A 23,846-nucleotide genomic window follows, 5' to 3' on the forward strand; every position below is an offset into this window, starting at 1 on the left:
ATGAACTCATCTTTATTTCAGAGATCTCCATCACAGGAAAAGAGTAAGAATGAGATATTCCAAAAATAAACTCCTAATCTTGTTAATTTGACTACTGCCCCATAAAAACCGATGGACTTCCGCATTTTCACATCTTCATTCTTTGCCAAACTTTGTTCTCATCTTCACTGAATGTGGGATTTTTTTTTATTTGTTATGAATGGCTTGACACGGAGGTTTGGGTTCTCATCACAATAGCATGTGAGAATATTGCCTCATTACCATTCATCAAACAACAATGCCTTCGACTGTTGAGTCTTCAACATATCCTGACACAAACACGCACCAAATGGCTTCAGTATGTACTCACTCAGCAAATATGGTTGCGCCCCCTCGCCTCATGAACCGAGGACGCTTTTCATGTGTCCTCATCAACTTGAGACTACATTGTATTCAAACGCTTTTGTAGTTTCAGTTTCCCCTCGAATTCCTTCTACACACCAGGCACATGAACATGCCATTCAAACCATGCAATTTGCATTCAAGATTGTATATTGATAGGACACTACGAGACATAAAGAGAGGGGTAGGGCAGGGATAAGACTGTCATAACTACAACCTTTTACATGCCAACAGGGGACCCGCATAGCAAAATATGTCACCTGATGAACAACAGTATGAGATTGGCAGAAAAACATAATGTCACCTTCTTCTTTTTTTTTTGGGGGGGGGGGGGGGGGGTGGAAGAAGAAGAAGTCTTTTTCAAACTCATGCATTCATCCACAGATGCAAAAACATGGCCATACACACAAACATAGAAACAAACACATGGGATTCATGCATACATCTTTATGTTGTCTGACCAATCAGGAAGTTCATTGAAATATTCTATGCCACACCCTTAACCTCTCTGCTTTGATTTGTTACACTGCTGACATAAAATCATTCAAGCATGATACCGTCACAGCAGAGAATCAATCTGGTTTCTTTCTGCTCCAATAAACAGCATGACAAACAACAGACGTGTCTTGATAGTCATATTGAACACATGATCTGCATCCTTTCAAATTACACTGACGACCCATTCTCATCACTTTGGAATGATGTTCAGAGTCAGAGAATCTGATCACCACATCCAAACCTCGTCTTCCATCCCCTTCCCCCACCCCCCCCAACCCCAAAATGGGAATGATATTCAAAGAAAAAAAGAAAATCTGGAAACATAGCCACATGCAAACCTACTGTTACAACTTCATAATTAAATGACATGGCGTATGTACATGACAAATTACTGGGATTTCTTTCTTTCACCACAAAAGCCTCTCCTCAGCAAAGACCCATTGGGTTATGAAAGAGATAATTCTTAGCTTTTTTTTTTTCTTTTTACAGAATAGTTGTCCAAACAGAGGTCGAGTAAACACCAAAACTTTACCCATCATACACATATCTGGGGCAGTCTTTCTACCAGACAACAGGAGGCTTCCAGAGGGATGCTTCCCGTCCACAGCATTTTCTTGTACAGGGGAAACTCGGTATAACGAACACTGCTATAACGAGATATCGGTTATAACGAGGAAATTTTCTCGGTCCCAAATTTCCTTCCACACAAGTCTATGTAAAATGCTACTCTTATAGCGAGATCGGCTATAACGAAATAACTGCTATAACGAGATGAATTTTGTGGCTTCCGAACAAAGAAAAACATAGTAAATCAAACCTGCTATAGCGAGGTAAAGCAAAATGCCTTCGGTAAAGCTTTACTTCGCCTGTGCTATCATCTTCCGAGATTGTAAAGCTTGATGCGCCAAAAACTGTCTTGTACACACATAATCATTTTCTTCAGTGCACCAGCTAGCACTGCATGTTGTAGTAGTAGTACGTGTGAAGTGTGTGTGCACGCACACTGATACATGCAGAAAAATGTGGTGGGACGGCCATATGTATCTATGACATCATCGTGACGTTTAGCAGGTGTGAGGCAATCTGATGCTGTGATTCGCCTTCTACTTAGGGAATTCCCCGTCTTCACACACACGCAGTCATAATGTACAGAATGTGTCACATACACACACAGCATTGTGCAGACCATATTCAAGCTTTCCACACAACACACACCCATACGATATAACCACATACCAATCCACAGACGATCTTGATACAATCGCAAGCTATATAAATTTACAAATTCAAACATCTACATTTGATAAGAAACACATTCTTGATATTGGATTTCCTTGGCGAAAAACATCTTCTTACCCATAAAGGTGAGTAATTCCCTCACACACAATATCAAGTTATCAGTATTGATTGAAATATGATGGGTAGTCCCACATGTGCAAATTAATGTCTTTATTTTATGCCTTCTTTTATGCCTACTGATATAACGAGATATCGGCTATAACGAGGAAAATGACTCGGTCCCGACCATCTCGTTATATCGAGTTTCCACTGTATCATATAGCTTAACCCATCGAGGACGAGCCCGAGTATACTCGGGCAGGTGTCTATGGGAATTGCCTGTTGTAGCAAAATCTAATCGTCCTCAGTGGGTTAAAAAGGGAATTCCAGAATAGTTAAAAGCATGTCTGAAAGGAAATAGTCAAATTTTATAGGCACAGCAGTGAAAATGTTATCAAAATCAGATTAAAATTAAAGAAGTTATGGAATCTTAATAATTTTGTCATTTTGCATTTGAGTTCTCAAACAGTTAATATGAATGAGCAATAATTTGCAAATTAGTGAGACGATGATATCATCGCCTATTTTCAGATGGATCGCGTAGAAAAATATGATGAATATACAATTTTTCTGCTCTAAAAGTGTAAAGCTTAATGTTACTTGTGGCTGAATAACTTCAAAATAATGATCAATCAGACATGTTCTTGAGACTGGGGCATAATTGCATTTGAACAAAAACAAAAAATTTCAAGATGTCACGTCCAAACTACATGCCAAGTTGTGAGGTCACCAACTCACCATTTTCATATTCATATTGACTGTTTAAGAATTGTTTTGCAAAAATAAATGAAACTCCACAATTTCATACCATTCTTACGTAAATATTATATGATTGTGATCACATTTTCGAATTGTTTTGCTTGTAAAATCTTATTCTTTCAGACTTTCTTTCAAACTCTTTGAGTGCCACAGAGTAAACCCAGAGTGCCACATTATTCTAAGAATGTAATGCATGAGCACTTTTGGAAAACATTATATTTCTCAAAGTAATGTAGCTTTTCATAGAAGCATTAATGCTAGAAATGCAGTACAACAACGTTGTAGAGAAAATTCCAAGCCTTGCTGTGATGAAAATTGTACCAAAAAAAAAGATTATTTTCCTTACAAATGGCCAGTATTCAAAACATAACCCTAAATCACACTGCAAAATTGTATTCTTGGTAATGATAACAAGATTTACTCAAAAAACCCATACGGAAAACTGCTATTCACTCACCACAAAATGCCAGCTACCTAAATCTGTGTGAGGAAATGTAATCATAAGTGATGTTTTCATCGCTCTGTGGCATTTGGCAATTTATCTATCGATTTGGGCGCGGTTGTGCATTTGAGCAAAATATGCGAAGCTGGCAAGCCGTCAACTGAGGCGGGCGTGCAAATGTGGCGGGCGTGCAAATGTGGCGGGCGTGCAAATGTGGCATGTAAAGAGCTACTCTGGTCCAGAATTTCCCTTTAATGTATCACGGCGCAGAGAAAACTCATAAATTGACACATGGCAGCTCATGGAATATAAGCACACTGCCCTCTTGTGGCAAACTGACATTCAACTTTCTACTGGATGTTCTTGATGGATTTTCAAGTCTTCACAAGCACACTACAAATTGCACCAGTGGGCAACATCTCCAAGGCTGGTATCTCTTCCGTTGGATCTTACATTTGGGGACTTTCAAAGTCTACATAATGGAATCCTTGTAAAACACTTTTTTGAAGTTAATGGTGAAATAGCATAGAGGCAAATTCCCTCTCTCATACTTACAAAAATAGAATGTCACACTATCTATCCTACATTTCTCAACAATGCAAAAATAAACATCACACCATTTTCCCGTTCCACACTGTCATATACCCTTCAAGTCAGTTCTTCAATGCTACACAATTTCTTTGCAACACAATCTTCTTGCACCTCAGACTCTGACAACATATAGGACCAATACCATCTTGCCAGAAGGGGTGAAAATACTTCAACTACACAGTGTATTGCGAATCATAAAAGTGAATGAGGAAGTATGCCTCTTCCCCAAAATTCATGAATCTGCAGTGCTCACCTACATGGGCAGTGCGCATATTAGCAAAAAGTTAACTAATAATGCACTTTTTGAGCATTTCCTTCAAGAAATCTGACTTCATTCTGGTATTGCACAAAATTAGCAAGTCTGCATTACTGCATTATGGTCCTGTGTGACCTTTTGAGCATTCTCAACACGTGAGGTCCCTCATGCATCAATTCTATCCCTTCATCACAACGGGAGTGACAGCCAAAAAATTTACTGAGCCCGTTTGGCTCATGCCAGTGCCGTATATAAAGCGAGTCTGGACAACTACTAAATTGGACGCCATGTTGTTACTCAGTCAGAATATTACACTTTAGAGGGTTAGCTTTCCCCGCACAGGAATATATATTAATTTATATTATAATTTATATTATAATGAAAGTAAGCCAAATAAGAGGTAGTGAACAATGGGCACTGCGCCTGAGTGCAATTTGGTAACGACACGGGCCAAGAAGATCACAAGAACAGTTTTGACCAATCACAGGCTTCAAAACTCATAAGCCAAAAAAAAAAAAAAAAAAAAGGTTGGCCAGACTCACTTTATATACTGCACTGGCTCATGCCATTTACTGTTTGATGAAGGATATGAACAGAACCTCTGAGCATCTGACGTGATGGTTGTACAAATCTGCATAAATATCAGATCCCGCTACATTTGGAGTGTGTCTTGTCCAAGAGCTTGGGCAAAACTTTCATGGATGAATTCCTGTAATACATTCTTACTTTACGTCTTTTTCACTTAACAGCACGAGGTCGGTGATGATCAACCCTCAAAGGAAAAGTACACAATTACACAATGTCTTCTTAACCTACACTTTAGACTTTACATAATTTTGGCTGGGCCTGATCCATACGTTTAATCAAATAAAACCTTGCAAAGCAAGCAACTTGGGGCATTCACATCATTGCAAACAATGGCCTACCTTGGAGGGTGAATATTTCTAATCATATTACAGCAGCAAAACTGCTTGTGCTATCAATGACAACAGAGGGCTCACTAGACACAAAGAGGAGCAAAAATAATAGAGGCAGTGGAGGGTTGAGGGACTGCTCCCTAGCAGCCACAGCACGTTTCCCTTACCACATCCACTCCCGAAGTGGTATCTACACTGCCGGACGATGAGGACACCGATGACGACAGAAGTATGTTTGGTTCTAGTAGATTGCTACCCGCTTGTCTCTCTGCTTGCTCCTCACCTTCGTCCGAGCCTTGAATGCTGCCGAGTTGAAATGGTGCTGCACAGGAGAGGATCAGGGAATTGTCGTTAAACAGAGTCGCATCCACACACACCTCAAATAACCACAAACATTTATTCAGCCTAAATTCCCATGGAGCAGGACAATATCAAGAGATCAACAGAACAAAGCATATGAGCAATATGAACACAGGAATCATGCAACTACTTTGCACAGCACAAGAGGGCCAGCACTCATGCATATCAAAATGAAATGATTGCATAATCTAAGAGCATACCAATGTGGGTGTGTCTCCCAGATTAAAGTTGCAGGCAACAGACATACAGCAAAAAATATAGTTGACACTGACATAAATTGCACAAATTTTCTATACGCTCAATTCTCTGGCCTAACATTCTGTATTTTGGATGGCATGATGCATAAAAGTCAAATTGAGTGTCATCAGTAACAATTGTGAAGAATCATTTACATAACCTGAAATGCTCGTTGCCGTCCAACACGTATGTATCTCGCTGGACCAAAATGATTTCTACCTCACTTGGAAAATGTAATGTGTATCACCGAACCACTGCAACTCAGATTTAAAGGGACTGTGCAGTACTGATTGAGGTGGGGATTCATGTTTTGAACATTCCCAAGTGAGATAATGAGAAACCTCTTATGAAATATGAAAGAGCATGTAATTTTAAGGATTCAACGTTTATTTGATGAAAATTGGTTTTAAAATGGCTGAGATATCAAAAAAAGTGAAAAAGTAAAAGGCGACAGGCCACGCCTTTTATTAGGGTCTCTTTGTTTCACCTTGTTTTCGGATATCTCAGCAATTTCAAAACCGATTTTCATCAAAGAAACTTTTGATACCCCTTAGAATTGCATGCTCTTTGACACCTCATAGAGTAGTTTCTGACTATCTCGCAAAACGCTAAAAGCTACATCCTCACCTCAACCCGAACTGTACACACCCTTTAAATCAGATATGAATCAATCACAACCATGTTTTTTGATACATTTTTCCTCTACTGTGAATCCAATGATTTCAACAGTTCTAGTTTTTAATATGACAGGTAAAAGTAGTACACCTGTCAAAAAAAAATCTTCAAACTCACCCTTTCAGATTTAGAGACCTTCTTGTAGCCTCCTACACCGATGATGACAGGAGCGCCAAGGCTAAAGATGTCCCTCAGAAGGGGGTTCTCTTGGAGATGTGTGTTGGTTCCCGAGCCCAAGGACTCCCTCAGAATGGCATACTGGTGGCGCCGAACCCACGACTCAATCTCAAGGGATTCCACCCCAAACTTGATGAGCTCTTGCGGAGAATACCCTTCCTAAATGAAGGAACAAGAATTGACATGTAAATAAGAAAGTTGTATGAGAATGTTAGGATAGAGCCTTACTGTATACATACTGTACACCAGAAATTTTTGTCTGCATGAAATTTTCACAAGTTTCGATAGGAGCCAAGATTGGCAAAAGTTAAATGCCAGCAAAAGTGTTTGTCTACACAATGCACTGAATGCCAGTGGATATTCCAAAGGGTTTCAAGTCATTAAAAAGGACATCAGCTCCACTTCTGCACAAGTTTCACGCCACAAATGTTTCTGGTTTTACAGCAATCATTAACCACAATGAGACAGCACCCTTTTCACTTCATGCTATTTCAACAGTACTTTCAGTTTCATTAGTCAATTTCTACTATACATATATTACTCAGTATTTCAACAGTAATATTCATGATACCATAACATATGATTTTCATAGTACTGAGACAGTAATTTTGGCATGTCGGTATTGGTGACCACACTACTACCACATCAAAGCATGCAAGCATCTCAGATGAAAATGCAGCCACGTCAAACGTCTAGTACCTCGATGGTGTGTATGATGTCACGGAAACTTGACCTCTGCTGCCGTCGGTCTTTCTTGGCGCGATACTTGTTGCTGTCGGTGGCGAGCCCTCTGAGCTGCAGTATTAGCTCGTCAATGTCGTCCCCTTCAAACTCCTGTGCGGGGAAAGGACAAGGAATCATGGCGCTGCTATCAGTTCCATCATTGTCAACGTCATCCAACACCACACACCATTACTATCATCATTGAGGCATCATCTTCAAGCACCATCACCACATCATCATCATCATCATCATCATCATCATCATCATCATCACATTTGTAGAAGCAATGGGCTGCAGCATCATTCTTTTCAGTATTCCACACTGTAATTGTAGGTATGACAGGGATTTTCAATATTAAGAACTCTCCTGAGTAGCATCAAATTTTTAGAATATGTTACAGAAATGTATGCATGGTTTCTGTAAATAAAAGCTTCACTCATTCTCAATTTATAGACTGCTTGGTGTTTTTGTTATGTTGACTTTCAACAAGTCACATCCTTGAGTAAAGTACATGTAATGTCTACTATAATTATCTCAGCATGTTAGCTACACCACAACATTTGATGAAATCCTTGCATCAAGTTTTTATTGCAACTGACTGACAAATTGCACTACACCAAAGCATTTTTTTAAACGTTGAAGTAGGTCAATTTTCCAATCAATTGCAATACAACACTTATTCCATACACACAAAAAAAAGATTTTCGGTATACAGAGTTAGATAAAATATCTGTTACTTTCAAAACTGTTTTTGAAGTACAAATGGAAGAAACAGAACGCCCTTTTAACAACAAAAGTCTGTTTATGAATACAGGATTATGTCAAGGTCAATCATGGTCTGCCGTTGTATCAATCTCAGCATTGTCCAGCACTTAACAAACGGAATAAAACAAGTAAGATGAGAATCTTGATAAATTTAAGCACTTTCCTTGCAACTGATTGTACAAATTTGTAGGCATTCCAATGGACATAAACATTCCCACTCCTCATGAGTAATGCACGAGTCCCCACTATTTTACATGAACATACATTTTTACTTGTACAAACTACTTCAAGGCATTCTTACCTCATCCTCTTCTCTGGCGAGCTCATACAACATAGCTATAGCTTCTCCTGCTACTATTCTAAGGTTGACGTCTTCACAAGACAATAGATCTGGGAGCTTAGGTAAATGCCTGGGCAGAGACATAGGAAAAAGGAATACAAAGACAAACATTTTAACACACAATCATCAATGGACAGAGCAGAAATAGAAGCAACACTGTTATGTTGTAGGACAGGAGAATTGACCTTTACCTAGGGAAATACTGACGCTACTTGATGTTATCAAATCACATAATTTTCATGTACTGGTCTGAAAAGTAACATTTGGTCAATTCCATTGTGACTTATTGGACAAAGTGACAATTTTCGGCAATTTCAAACCAGTATTTTGAGAAAATAGTTGCATCAAATGCATTTTTCTCAGTTCATGGTTAGATCCATCATATCACAGTTTATGAAAACACCATACTTAGTTTGAAAAGCATCATTGCATTGCATACAGCAACGAAAAATTGCTGTCGTGACTTAATGTATGGGACATTTGAGGACCACCGTTTTTCACATGGGAAAGTAAGTTCTGAAATATTCTTACACACAGAGTCTCTGGAAAGATATTTTCTTTCCTGAATGTAGCGAAGGGTTGGTGCTTACCCTGAGCCAAGTGGTATGAATATCTACTCATTGGTACAATAGCAGGATAGGGAAAACCAGTGTGACTGATGGGACACAAAAACGTGACTTATGGGACGCTATCAACTACCACATTTTGAGATTGAGAGAATAATATTTACTGATGCCGGAACAAGTTCTAGAACATCATAAAACCAATCTATGACCAAAGTACATTCAGAAAATAAGCCATCTGAGAATTTACACAAGCTGTATTATTGTCATAATAGTGTATCAGAAATGATACATAAATTCAGCAAAAATTGGCAATTTTCATGAAAAATGAAGGTTTTTCGGACATAACTCCACTCCACGTTCACCGATGTTCACAAATGAGGTATCAAAATATCCATTGTGAAAGGCTGCTTTGAGTAAACAATACCAGATCATCTAATTAAGCTTCATTAATCATCTACACTCGTTTGATTTTCATAAAATGCAACCTTTCCGTGGAATTGACCATTTGCAAACCTATCACTCAATGCACAGTTGACAATATTGCTTAAGACCAGACAAATGCAGAGTGCCCGAAAGTATACAAACATATTACACTAGAAAGCACACCAAATAGCAAGAACTTCTCCTTTATACTCATGAGATTAGTATCTTATACACTTCTCTGGGAAGACGACAAGCTGGTACTGAAAATTCCGTGCTCACAGCAAATGAACATATTCAACATGGTGACACGACATATGCTCCTGCAACAGTTGCTCTGGTTTTTCTCCAAAGACTTAGGGGGTAGGAGTAGGGTTGTGATAGGGTTTTAAGTTTAGTTTGATGTGACTGTAGTGAGGATAGGGATTAGGGTTAGAATTATGTGGGCAGGTTTAATGTTTGGCTTAGGGTGCAGATATTTCATGGGGGCAATTGTCGCAGGAGCAAATGTCATGGAACCATTCAACAGACGGGACAAAAAAAAACAGACAAACAAACAAACTCACACACACACACACACACACACATACTAAACTATCAATGATGCTGAGAACTGATAAACAAAGAAAGGTGTTACAGTTGGATGTCAAACTCCTAGGACCAAATCTCTGTCACAGATATGATCAATAGCTCTACTGTACATGGAAAGGATACTTACGTGTCTACAATGTGGTATATCCTAGAGGGTGGGGTGATGGACAGTAATAACATCCAAGCGCTGAGGGCGGCTGTGTGAAGAGTGGAGACACCAGGCTTGTGGGTGGGGCTCGAACCATCTCCCTTTAGATAGGACTGGCTGAAAACGTCCTCAAGAGCATTCATACAGCTACACACGGTCTGGTAAAGGGCACACAAAAAAATAATAATATATGTAAACCTTTCACTACTCTCAGTAATGATTGCACGTAAGGCTTGGAGAATGACACCAAAATATATTTTGTCGGCAGGGTTTACAAGACCTTGTACCTCAAATTTTGGTGGAAATCATTTTTTTTTTAAATTAACATATAATCATTTAAGGGATGTTCTGTTCAAAGCCTATATGTCTTACCCCAAACATTGAAGCCACCACCGCATGTCAAAGAGGAAAGGTGATCCCATAAATATGTTGTAGTGCTTTGGCTACCATGGTTGTTTGTTTTTTCTCTCTTGATCATTTACGATATTTTGACAAATGAGGTTTTGTCGCTACAACAGCAATACGAGGATTGACTGAACACAGCAATATTGGTAGAATGCATCAGAGAAGTTTGAGGGAAAGTGGACAATCTGTTCGAATGTGAGGAATTTTTACAGTTTCAGTAGCATAATGTGACACCACAAAAGACTCACCGCAAAGTCTCCAGCAGCTATGAAAGTGCCCAGTCCCAAAGCTGTGGCACACTGGTGGAAAAAAAAAAAGAAAAAAAAAAAAGATTGACAATAGTATACAACTTAGCTATGAAAAAAAACCCCAAAAAAAAACCCCCCAAAAAAACATTCATTGACACATTAACACAAAATTAAAAAGTGAACCAATGTTTCAAGCAGCTATCATATCTTTTCATAATTTTTTAGATACTATAAAAAAACAAGGAAAAGTAGAAATTACGCGGTGCGTAATATATGTCCCCGCCGGAAGTAGCATTTAGTAGCAAAATGTACAATATAGGTAAAAAGATCAAGGTCAAAGGTCAAAGAAGTCAAAGGTCAAAATTTTGAAGCCCTCACCTAGTGCCATCACATAAAGCAAACGGAATCTAAATCGGGTTAGAAATGGGGAAGGAGTAGCATTTTGTAGCCAATGTACAATGTAGGTAAAAACTCAAGGTCAAAGGTCAAAGAAGTCAAAGGTCAAAATTCTGTGTAGAAGTTTTGAAGCCCTCACCTAGTGCCATCACATAAAGCAAACGGAATCGAAATCGGGTTAGAAATGGCGAAGGAGTAGCATTTGGTAGTAATATGTACAATACAGGTCAAAAATCAAGGTCAGAGGTCAAAGAAGTCAAAGGTCAAAATTCTGTGTAGAAGTTTTGAAGCCCTCACCTAGTGCCATCACTTAAAGCAAACGGAATTGAAATCGGGTTACAAATGGCGAAGGAGTAGCATTTTGTAGCAAAATGTACAATATAGGTCAAAAATCAAGGTCAAAGGTCAAAGAAGTCAAAGGTCAAAATTCTGTGTAGAAATTTGAAGCCCTCACCTAGTGCCATCACATAAAGCAAACGGAATCGAAATCGGGTTAAAAATGGCGAAGGAGTAGCATTTTGTAGGCAATGGACAATATAGGTCAAAAATCAAGGTCAAAGGTCAAAGAAGTCAAAGGTCAAAATTCTGTGTAGCAATTTTGAAGCCCTCACCTAGTGCCATCATATAAAGCAAACGGAATCAAAATCGGGTTAGAAATGGCGAAGGAGTAGCATTTTGAAGCAAAATGTACAATATAGGTCAAAGGTCAAGGTCAAAGGTCACAACTGAAATTCTGTATAAAAGTTTCAAAGCTCTCATGTAGTGCTATCATATAAAGCAAACAGAATCAAAATCGGGTTAGAAATGGCGAAGGAGTAGCATTTTGAACATTTTGATCACACACGGACGCACGGACGGACAGACGGACAGACGGACACACGGACACACAGACACACACACGTACGGAGCCCGTTTCATAGTCCCCTGCTCGAACTCGTTCGGCGGGGACAAAAATCTGATTATTGATGGACAAAGCATGTCAACACTAAGCATGTCAACACTATGTGAGAGTTCTGTGAATCTTCCATAGTACTAATTCCCTTTTGTTCTTTCAAATTCATTTCATCTGCTGAAGATTCCTACTAAAGGTATCACATCCTCATACTGTGCTACTTGGGGTGCCCAAGGGATGCATTACCTGTTTCTTTTTGCATCTTTGTATATTAGCGAATATATCGCTGCACCTGACTAGTGTTTGAATATTCAGTATGTGGATGATGCAGTGATGATGCAGGAAAGACCATCAATGCCTATTTTATAATGATAACTGTTTTAGTTATAAATGTTGCGTCAAGGTATTATGTTGTCATGGTGTATGTCAATATCTCTCTGTTTCACTTTCAGTTGCTCTGTGTGATATGTCTTCGGGGCCACGTTTTATCAAAACATAAAATCGATTTTAAATTTCCTTAACACACAGGCAGGCTGCCATAGACTTACAGTTGAAATCAACTATATAATCAATTTTAACTCTTCATAAAACAGGGCCCGGGTGTACTTGTAATGTATTTCCTGTATTTTTGTTGTTATACCCAATTTAAGAAGTTTCCATTTTGGACAAAAGAGTAGAATTAGATCAATCATCAAGAGGAACATCTGCAGATGACTACAAAAGTATTTTAGAAACTGCCAAGAGGAACATTTGCAGATGAAATTCAGACTGAGGTAGAACTGGGGAGGTGTGTGTGTACAAAATGGCCCCTTATCCTCTGGGACTTCCCAGGCGCTACTCACACTAGCCCTGGCCGCCGGTGCGGCCGTCTTGTCCTGCAGCTTGGTCAGCAGGATTGGCCTCAGGGCAGCGAACACCTCGTCACACTCTGCCCCCGCCCCCAGCTGGATCCACAAGATGTTGGCCACCTTTGCCGCCAGCGCCTGCTCATCAGCTTTGCCTGAGAACAGATAATCAATGAAAAAAAAAAAAAAAGCACTATCAAAATAAGTCCAGCAAAGTCATTGCAAAATTAACCGATTGATATTTACACAGTACTGGCTATCAAAACTGGTATTTGCAATGACAGTAGTTAGTGACATAACCCTTGTACCGTGGTCCATAAGAAAAGCATCCCATCGAGCATATTGGAACATTTTCAGCTATGTCCAGGGCAAGGCAATTAATCTAGTCAAGTATTAGGTCCACGGTTGAAATGGTACTGTTAGGACAAGTTCTGACATTTTATAAGCACTATTTCACAAACTTTGTTTCATAACATCTTCATGCATGCTTTGCATATATAAAGAAAAAAAAAAGAAAAAAAAAGACAGAAATACAGAGACAAACACAGGAAAGAATCATATTAACACAAGAGCTAAGAGAGTGGGAAAAGAAAAAGATAATGGAATTAGGCAGTGACTTGTGACATCAGTTTTGAAGATGACACAGGCATTACCAGAGCTATGTTATTGAGCTTTAAGAGGGGTCCTTTTTAAATCTTTTTCATCCCTTTAAGATAGTGTTTCATCCACGAAGCAAATGAATCAGACTTCTTTAGAATAACCTCAATTTGATATATAACTTCTACAGTTTGAAAAGATCTTCCTTCTATGATACCAACACCTTAGATTGCGCAAACTCAGTAAAATCAGCACTAAGGGGACATAGAAAGGTTTTACAGTTTGAAAATATCTTTCTTCTATGATACCAACACCTTAGATTGCGCATACTCAGTAAAATCAGCACTAAGGGGACACAGAAAGAAACTTTAAGAAAGAACTTAAAACTGTAAATGCACAAAAATTACACTTGGTTGATTCTTTGGAGGACCATCTGCCCTCATGGAACCCACCTTTTCTGCCAATCTACAATGTATGTCTCACCTTTCTTTATACACTTTTCTAGACAGTCTGCAATGGTGATCTTTCTGCTGTCTACAAAATCAAAGATGTACTTCCTAGCCAAGGCTGCTCGAATACCTTCCAAACAGTGTTTTCGGCCAGCAGCACTGTAATAAATGAGGACAGACAATTCAGACTACATGTACATTGTATCAAGGCATGGCAATCTCTCAGCATAATGCAGAGCAAATTTTACTTATGTTACAAATAACATGGCGCACAAATCTAAATACGAATACATTTCAGCCATATAAAGCTGTACCACACAAAGAAACACAAAAACCTTCATAAAATTATATTATAATTTCTTGGTTCTTCTTCTCTGGGTGTCTTTTTTTTTTTTTTCCATTAAAACAAAACTGATTTTTTTTTTATATGCCATAAATCTACACAGCGGCAGAGTCACCTCTAAAATGAAATAACTTGCTTGCTTCTAGCCAATGTTCTATTTGAAAAGAAAAGGGACATGATTGCAATAAAGTGTAGGTCAAGGGTGAATTCTACAAATGTCCTGTGGTAATCTAAGCCCGGAGACTACCCCATGTCATCTAGAGAACAACAGTACATGCTGGGAAAGGCATTCTAACAAGTCAAATATATTTCTGTGGCATGAAATACGGCACAAGTTGTGAATGACATTGTGCGTAACATTAATAACTGAAATTTCTCTACACACTCTTGTATTTATAACTATATAAGTATACGGACATGTGCAGAATAACAAAAGAGCTGGGTTTACATTGTAACAATGGGTACCTTGTACATGTATATCACTTTTCCTCACAATACATTTTGTCGGTACACGAAAATTGTCCAATAAATGGTAAATTCATTCCATTTTTTTTTTTTTTTTTTTTTTTAAAATGGGGATAGAGATCCAGCACCATCTGCTCTCTCACTACTGAACTGGAAGAAGGATACTAACCTTTTCTGGGTCGTGCCATCGATGAACTCTCTTATCTTCTCCTCAAAGGCATCTTGACTGCTGCTCTCATCCACTTCATCTAGACCATGACTTGCCACAGCTGGATAAGTGAGGGCATGGGGGAGGGGGAGAGAAAGGTGGAAGAAAAGCGAGAACAGACAACATGCAAGTGTTACTTCAAATACTTGTGTACATGTATCTCATATATACTTCTACAATGCTGGCAAAACAACATACAGGGTACCCTACACTGTAAAATTGACAGCAATAGTACACATACATGTATACCTTCACAGTACATTCCTTGGGATGTACAATTTTAAGATGAATATCCCCAAATGATTACTGTACCCTTTACTTGATTCTCACTCAAATCTTTCTGAGCAGAACTGTCCCTATCTCTTATCCTCCCGTCCCCCTCATTGCAACCTCAACATCTGGATTGCCATGGCCCGTTGACTGTCATTATTTGCCTGCTGTAAACTCTCCTTATGACAGTCAGTGACACTTCCCTTCTTCCCCCTTCTCTTTCTCAGGTCTCCTTTCTCCAAAGAAGAGTCCTTTGAAGGACTACTGTGCATAACCTACATTGTAGGGTGCTATGGCTATTAAAACCTCTCTTATTCATTTACATTACCATGCAAACATTTAAACACATAGCATTAACACTTGTACAATGTATGTATGAAGAGTATGTAAAATACTATTTGTTCTACAAGATTCCTACCAATGTGTACAATGTACATACAAATTGTATACACTGTAAAAATATTTGTATGTACATTGTCATGAATCTCTCACTCCAAATCACATATTTACTGAACATACATGTACAGTTTGTATATGTACACTGTGTTTGTCAGGTGTGCAGTATTCCTGCATATTCTGCACATCTTATTTTGCTGGTTTATTGTTGTTTTAGAAGCTATTCATTCTTCAATGAGACAAACGAAAAAGAGTTGTGGTGGTTTACACCTTCCTGCTAGTTAAAGTACGTACAAATGTACATTTGTACTGCATACATGTACATTGGTGTACTACTATACAGGTGTACTTTGGCAGTACTGCGTTCTCAGCAAGCATCTCACCAGATGTATGACATGGACTGATGTCTGAAACGTGGATATGAATTTCTTATCACGAAATTGGATGAAATGTTTGATGATACACTGCCTACAAATGTACTTAAACACTGTGTGGTACCTACTGTAGCAGCACACCGAGAAAGAGAGCAGTAAAGAGAAAGGAGCAAATTCCATGACTATAGCAGCACTTGACTCTGTTATGTCAGCATTTACAGTTTGTGTCCTTACAGTGACCCTATCTCGTGTCTATACACGTTATTTGTATACCATTGCACACATATACCGTGTACATGTACAGTGTAGTTAGTACTGGTGCCTTGAAGTACCGGTATTAGACAATGTACTTCAGTAGCAGTATCCTACATTGTGCAACAGCTGAGCAGCCATATGTTTGACTACTGGTCATTATGTGTGTGTGTGTGTGTGTGTGAGCGCGCGTGTGTGTGTGTGTGTGTGAGTGGATTGATCATATTCTGCAAGTACAGTGTACATACAAATGTACCCTTGTACTACCATATCTGTGCACTTCATGGTGTGTATTTCTCTTGCATTTCTTACTGTTAGTCTAAGCAGAAATCAATTGAACAGCATGCATACATGGAGATACATTGTAACGGGGTACATATTGTATGCTTATTACAGGCAAATAGGCTGTACAAAATAAAATACACAATTAGAGTAGAATAGAATGTGACTGGGCAGGACAGAAGAGGAAATAAAAAAACCTGTTGATATTTAGACATCAGCTAAAATTTGTCACTCTAACATCTCTCTACACATAATGTTTGTACAAGAGTCTAATACAGAAATTGTAATTCAAATTTATTTTCTTAAAATATGTCATTACTATCAATTAATGTTTAAAGATCTTTGCTTTCTCTTTCTGATTTCCCACAAAAACTGGAGGCAGGAAGCATTCATCATCCAGTTCAAGTGACTAAACAAAAGAAATACTAGTGGCACGTGGCAATTTTAATATCCTCATTATTCACACATCCGTCACTCCATTTCATACACCCACGTTGCTGTATGTGTCCTGTGAGTGGCATCCAATGAATGCCTGTTTTGGAATCAACAACAAAATGAAGACCTTTGGTGTCACTCCCCCGCTGCTGCGTCATTGAGAATGCAGCCTGCAAATCAGAGGACCAGTGTGTGTGCACTGTTCTGGTCTCCCTGTCAAGTGTGCGATGACGTGGTATGTGAATTATAGCCTGACGAATGAAGAGGTCGTCACTGACCCTTATTTCCCCATGGACATCTTGGTATCTATTTCAAGCTTCTGTGAGATACACATGTACTGTAGGCATACTGTGATAAGACAGCATCGGTAAAGGTCACCTCACTCATCCCAGCTGCTGCATTATCACACTCACCATCCCCGCTGAAACACATAAATTATGAACTCTTTTGCAGCATCATACAGTACACGTTGTACATTGTACATGTGACCCCTTAAACAGTGTACTGTAGACCTTATTGACTATTGTAGTACAGTACAGGAGTTTTTCATACACAATATCATAACTAAATGTACATGTACAAATGTACATGTGTATCTCTAACAAAATAGAGCATAATTTATTTTCAGGGAGCTGTCAAAATTTCTCAACTTTCTCCCAAAATGGAATATACAGAGAAGTACTGTGATATGACATGTAATTAAAGTATCTGTATGAATCAACATCAACAAAGAGATCACTGAAACAGGTGTTTCACTATAGCATAATGACAACATGTGTGCAGTTCTCTCGGCTCTGCGAAAATTGCATTTCTGCCTACATTGTATTTGTTATTACCGGTACATGTACTGTACATTGTAAGTCTGTTCTGTTGATTGTCTCTCATTTGACATTTTAATGCAACTTTAAAGAGTGCTACACTTACACATAGTACCGGTACCAGTGTATACAGACCACTGTCAATTAATAACGTTTATTGATAATCAAAATAACAGAAATAAAGGATAAACAATAATAATAACAGAACCTACATTTGTACTGGTGAAGTTATCTACAGTACATGTACTACTACAAAACTACATTGTAACTCTACAAAGTTTTGTATGTACAATGTACATCAGTACAACTAATAGGGCCTAAATGCAGTAATGCTCAAATAGGTCAAAGAAGAGCCAGTCAAGTTTCATTTTCTCTTTCTTCTCCACAGAGACAGAATTTTACTATGTACATAAAATGTGCAAGATGTATATGTACAATGTATATTACCCTAGTAACTAGCACCAGAATAAGATTATCCCTACAGAATCGTGGCATTGCCTGGCAATGTCAACAATTCACTGATCTTAATACATGTAACACTGTATGTCAAGTGTACATGTAGATACCGCACAGTGTACACATACATGTACCTGTTGTTTGAAATTGCAAGTACCAAGCAGACAAAACAGAATTGAAAGACCAGTGACATTGCAGGGCTACCTACTACACTGTTACAGTAAATATGCATGCCAGTATGCATGGTAATCTTCAAACAAAAAGTAAATAAAAAAGAAAAAATCAGTTCACTGCCCTCAAACACACACACTCAAACATATTCACTCATTATTTACATGTATGCACATACTGTATTATGTATCACATCCTCTTTACGTACATGTACACACACTCCAAGAGTGATCTGACAATCATAATGAAATACCATATCTCTTCTGAAGGTAAAATAAAATGTACATACTTCAAAATGTATACTTGCCATTGGAATAATACCTTTTCACTTAAAATATTATAAAAAAATAATAAAAAAACATCAAGCGATGGGCTTTAAAGCTTTCCCTACCTTCTTCTATACTGTCTGGTTCGGACATATGGCTGCTGGTCACACTAGCTGTCTCCTCCATCATCTCATTTTCACTATTATCTCCCGCACGGGCTCCACCTGGAGAGAGAGGGAAAAAAAATAACAACAACAATAACAACCACCAGTCCACCATTACAAGATTATGTATAATATGCCAAGCTTACTTTCTGTATATTTGAATAATTCTATTCAGCTGGTAAAAAATATGGCGAGTGATCAGTCTGACAAAACTACACAGTATCTCTTGGTGGAAATTGGTCAGAAGGCAGTGGCAATGTACACAGTTTTTTGACAAGATGGGTTGTAAAGAATACCATATGCCACATGACAGTCTCTCACTTCAAATGTCACATCATTCTGCTATGGACAACGTGATACAAAACAATTAGTGTGTATCACCTTGGCTAATCTAAAGTAGCAGCAAATCCATCGGGTAAACACTTCACACCACCTGCCATTTTTCACAGCAGACATCTCAAATCCCCAATCCAATTCTCGCTATCGCCAATGACGTAAAAAGTACCCGGATGTGGCTTTCTCGTCAAGATTTAGTTCACTTGGTAGCAAGGGCACTTCCGGCGCGGGGCATAATTTGCACAACGCTAGCGTGCGCGTACGTGTACCTTACCTATAGCGCAGCGCCGACCACGGATACTAGTACATGTCACAGAATATAGAGTTCTGTGGTACATGTACTAGTACAGTAGGCCGCTGTACTGCCCGAGCCAGCGAGTGGCCAGGCCTGTCATACTCGTACACTGTAGTCCCCGCCGCCGGCGGCCGGCCTTTCTTGCTATAGCTAGCATGCATGCACGCACCACTCACTGCACGCAGCGCATAAGCTAACACATACCGGTACGGCGTACATCACAGATCAGTCATCTCTGCATACGCTGAAAATATGCTGGAAAATATTCACCCACCTGGATATACAGTATATCGTCATGGAATGCCCATCTTTTTTCTTTATTTGTTCTCTGTCGAAATGTCGCGAACACAATCGGGAACGAACAGTGATCTCGAACTTATCCTGTCTCCAAAGCAATTTCTTCCAAGTAAGTACGTACAATGTACGTAGGCACTGTGCTAGGCCTACTACCTAATGCTACTACCACTACTAGTAAGTCGCGCGTGCACGTACTGCGCTGTGGAGTCACCCGCAAACTTCACCCACGCTGCCACGTCACGTCTCGCATGCCAGTAAGGGTCCTATTTCTGCAGATTTTTTTCATTTATTGTCGTGCGAACAACACATGGCAGCTTCGCAGCAACAACCAATAGTTGTAGTAACAGCAATTTCTTAAGAATGGAGAAATTTCAAATCATATTAAAGCTGTAATTCAAGTCGAGAAAACCGGAAGTACACGTAGAATACAGTCGGTTGTGTGTGTAAATCGCATTAGTCACGTATCACGCGCGTACGAACGGAAGTGACTTTGCTACCGGACTATCCCATAATGCACCGTAAATGACGCTTAAATCAACATCCGGGTACTTTTTACGTCATTGGCGATAGCGAGAATTGATATTACTACAGTATGTACATTGTATCATGTACATGTACAGTACATACACAAGGAGTGGTAGCTCGGACAGGACATTACAGTAAATAAGCATTTCTGCTGTCCTATCTGTGTAGTTTAATAGATTGTTGCTATTAACTTTCTTCTACACTTGTATGTACTACAACATACATGTATAACAGTAGTTTTTTGTATCAAAACTTGATATCTTAATCTGATGATTAAGTCATCACTGTAAAACTAGAAATTTTTGTAGATATTAATTTTTGCAAATTTCAAGAGGAGCCAAGATTCGCAAAAAGTAAAGTGCATGTGCAAGTTTTTGCCTACAAATTGCATTAAATGTCAGTCACTGAAAAAAAAAAATAAATCTGCTGGCTCTAATTCACAAAGGTTTCATGCCCTGAATATTTGTGGGTTTTACAGTACATTCAAGATGGTGTAATGTACAAGTGTACATGTTGCACTCTTTGTGAACATGACAAATCTTTGATACTTGGGCTCAAAACATCAAAATTTGCAAATTTGAAGTAATAGAGTATTAAAAAGTTTAATGATCTCCGTCTTGATTTACATGCTTGTATTCTTGGCAAATACGACAGCAAGACTGGCAAGTCTAGAGGATAACCAGTTTCTATTCAAACTGTGCAACATTTTCCCAGTTTGATTTATAATAAGCTCTCTTTTTTTTCCTGCTTTACTTCCTTTACTGTGCTAAAAACATGAAGAAAGATGACAAACAGCACACATTTTGTCTGTGTTTTTACGAACTGGCACAGTGACGCACGCTAAGCGAAAATGCCATTCAGAGTTCCTGTTCAAAGATTGTATTAATTTCAAGACATGTTCGGTGATTGTTCTTGTCTTGTGTGTGAGACATTTTGACAGGATGATGACAGAGGAAGTTCTTCTTGCTATTCATGGGGGACAGTCCTAAAGATGACACCATTTGCAAAGCTTTCCTCCAAATGAGAACCCCAAGCCCGCCTCAAGCCAAGGAAAATAGAGGAAAAGACACCACAAAGTATAGAGCATTGAGAGTATGCATCATAGAAGACGGCAGTTTCATGAAATTCATACGTGTGGAAAACAAGATGAATTAACAGAAGACATCTGGAAAAAAGAAGGCACTGAGGAATGAACGTCAACCATGACCATCCGGCATCACGACAAACAGGAAACTTTTTCCTCATTCACGTAACCATGACAATTTTAGTGCCAGCTACGATGACGACTATGATACAAATCTGTGTTGTGCGTGCAGGAGAAACACCCCTCCAAGGCACAACAGGAACATCATCGAAATTTTCACACAGGTGGCCTGTGACGAGCCAGGATGCATCATTGGAGTAGCAGAAGTATTACACCGAGCAGCAAACGTACGGAGAAAATGATGACTTCAATGCCCTTTAAAGAGAGAGAAAACTAAAAAAAAAAGTTATCAAATTTAAATACATTTAAAAAACATAAAACGTATCTAAGTGTACCTCGTGTGTATTCAATATATTTTGAATGGATGATGAGGTGAAATAGCAAATAGCAAACATAATTTTGTGAAATGTTGGTGCTTGTGCAATATTTCTAACTTAAGATTATCAATAATGTATGAGAGTGTGTTGTACAATATGCAAAAGACCAAGAGGCATGAAAGGCTGTAACAACAAGGCAAAACAAAAACAAGAACTGAATGTGAAAAAAACAATTAACCACTCATTCAATTTATCTCAATTATGATTACAAGATTCCTACTGAAATTCAATTAAAATTCATCAAACAGTCCTTTAAAAAGTGATATTGCGGGTCAAGGTTTTCAAATATATTCAAATAGAATTGAGGGGAAAAAATGACGGCTAGAAAAGAAACAACAGCATGTTGGAAACGCATAATTTATATGCGCTTTATACATAACGTTACAGCTGTATTGTCAATGGGGGGGGGGGGGTTGGTTTCAAAGTACAGGGCAACCGAGTATGGAAAAAATAACACCCCATGCATTAATTCGAAGCCGCCAGCAGGAGACTAGATGTGTGGTAGAGCGCGTACAACAAGTACAAATAATGTACCTCAGATCACATGTTCAGCGAGTGAGCGCTTGTGAATCCGGATTATTTTCTCCACATGATGTCAGTAAAACTTCAGGCAAATCATTATTTACGTTTCCATTGATAGAAATGAAATTAACGTTAGGGTGTCGATGTGTTGGACACCCAACCATACTACGTGCTGCTTTCATTCACTCAATCAATCCACTTACCCTAAGCTAACGTTAATATCTTTTATAATTTTAGACACATGCATACGCGTGTATTCTGTATTGTGTTGATAATATGGCTTACCAGTTACCATACAAACTTGTATATGTAACTACCATAAATTGAGCGCAAGCATTGCCATGGACATGGGTCATGGCACGAGCATGATTAACATGAATGAAATCATAACTTGATATCAAGATAAGCATGACAAATGGCATAACCATACAAACATTAGCATAATAAGTGGTGTATCAGTATGATGATGTCACTGACACTGTTAAACCGTAACGTGTCGTTAGATTCAAATCGGCGCAGCTGTGAAGCAGTGAAATAGTGTTAGGTTTTAGAGTTGGCTTTCTTCTTTTTTTCCCCCCTTTTTCTTTGCTCTCTCCCTCCCTCTCTTTCTCTTTGAGCAATATTGGCGTATTACCCTGAAGGAAGAAAACACTATATTTGTGGCTGTCCCTTCTCTGAATTATGCGGCAAAAGTCATTCATTCCAGGCTTATGACACAGGCAGTGCAGTGCAAGGTGGATGAAAAAGCAGCACACACATATCGCCACATGAAGGTTTAATGGCAACAGCGCGGCGAGCCATGCATACGTGATCGTGCAGTTGATCACGTTAGCAATCCGATAAATATCTTACCTTTTTTCCTCTTGTTTGTCCGCGGCATAATGGACTCCAATAACTTACTCTACTATAGAATAAACTAAGTTTCAAGATGTAGGCAGCTGTTGTATACTTCTCGCGTATTTATCAAAAAATTCGGCAATAAACCGGAAAAAGAGTGAGGAGATTGTTGTCTGTTCGCCGTACATATTTGTGTTTACCCCGATAGCATTGACTTCGAGTTAGAAGTGCGCGCGCAAGCGTTCGACTCCAGCGCTATGTATGTATTGAATGGGAGAATCGTAAAGCATTGTGGGAGGGCATTTTACCGGCAATCGTAGTGTGATACAAGGTACATGCTGTGTTCAGTGGTTGTGTTCATGTGTTGCATGCATTGGTGCAATCATGCATCTAGTGAAGTACGTACTAGATGAGCATACTGTGATATAATTCTGCGCACAAGAAATTTTGTGCGGTATTTTAGTGACTAGTGTACCCAAAAACACGCACGCACGAAAAGAGAAATTACGTCATTCATCTTGGTAAAAACGTATTTAC

General features: G+C 38.8%; 1 protein-coding gene across 1 annotated transcript; it reads right to left on the reverse strand.

Moving 5' to 3' along the window:
• Positions 1-1,171: 1,171 nt before the first annotated feature.
• LOC139736853 (interferon-related developmental regulator 2-like) lies at positions 1,172-23,486 on the reverse strand. The gene is made up of 11 exons (XM_071647516.1): positions 23,325-23,486; positions 18,878-18,976; positions 14,994-15,093; positions 14,051-14,175; positions 12,968-13,125; positions 10,838-10,888; positions 10,164-10,342; positions 8,421-8,529; positions 7,331-7,465; positions 6,572-6,790; positions 1,172-5,504 (listed from the first exon to the last, which is right to left on the reverse strand). The coding sequence occupies exons 1-11, from the start codon at positions 23,350-23,352 to the stop codon at positions 5,424-5,426; spliced, it is 1,284 nt and encodes a 427-aa protein (XP_071503617.1). The 5' UTR covers positions 23,353-23,486; the 3' UTR covers positions 1,172-5,423.
• Between the last annotated feature and the right edge of the window lie 360 nt (positions 23,487-23,846).

The sequence above is a fragment of the Diadema antillarum genome, unplaced genomic scaffold, assembly GCF_040938485.1.
Source record: "Diadema antillarum isolate AM-2024a unplaced genomic scaffold, OU_Dant_1.0 seq00000667_RagTag, whole genome shotgun sequence".
In the NCBI taxonomy this organism is placed as follows: Eukaryota; Metazoa; Echinodermata; class Echinoidea; order Diadematoida; family Diadematidae; genus Diadema; species Diadema antillarum.

Coding starts and splice junctions, on each gene's coding strand:
- LOC139736853 (XM_071647516.1), bottom strand. CDS start 23,352: ATGCCGCGGACAAACAAGAGGAAAAAAG. Junction 8,530..10,163: donor ATATACCACATTGTAGACAC/GTAAGTATCCTT, acceptor GTCTCTGCCCAG/GCATTTACCTAAGCTCCCAG. Junction 7,466..8,420: donor TCGCCAGAGAAGAGGATGAG/GTAAGAATGCCT, acceptor TTCCCCGCACAG/GAGTTTGAAGGGGACGACAT.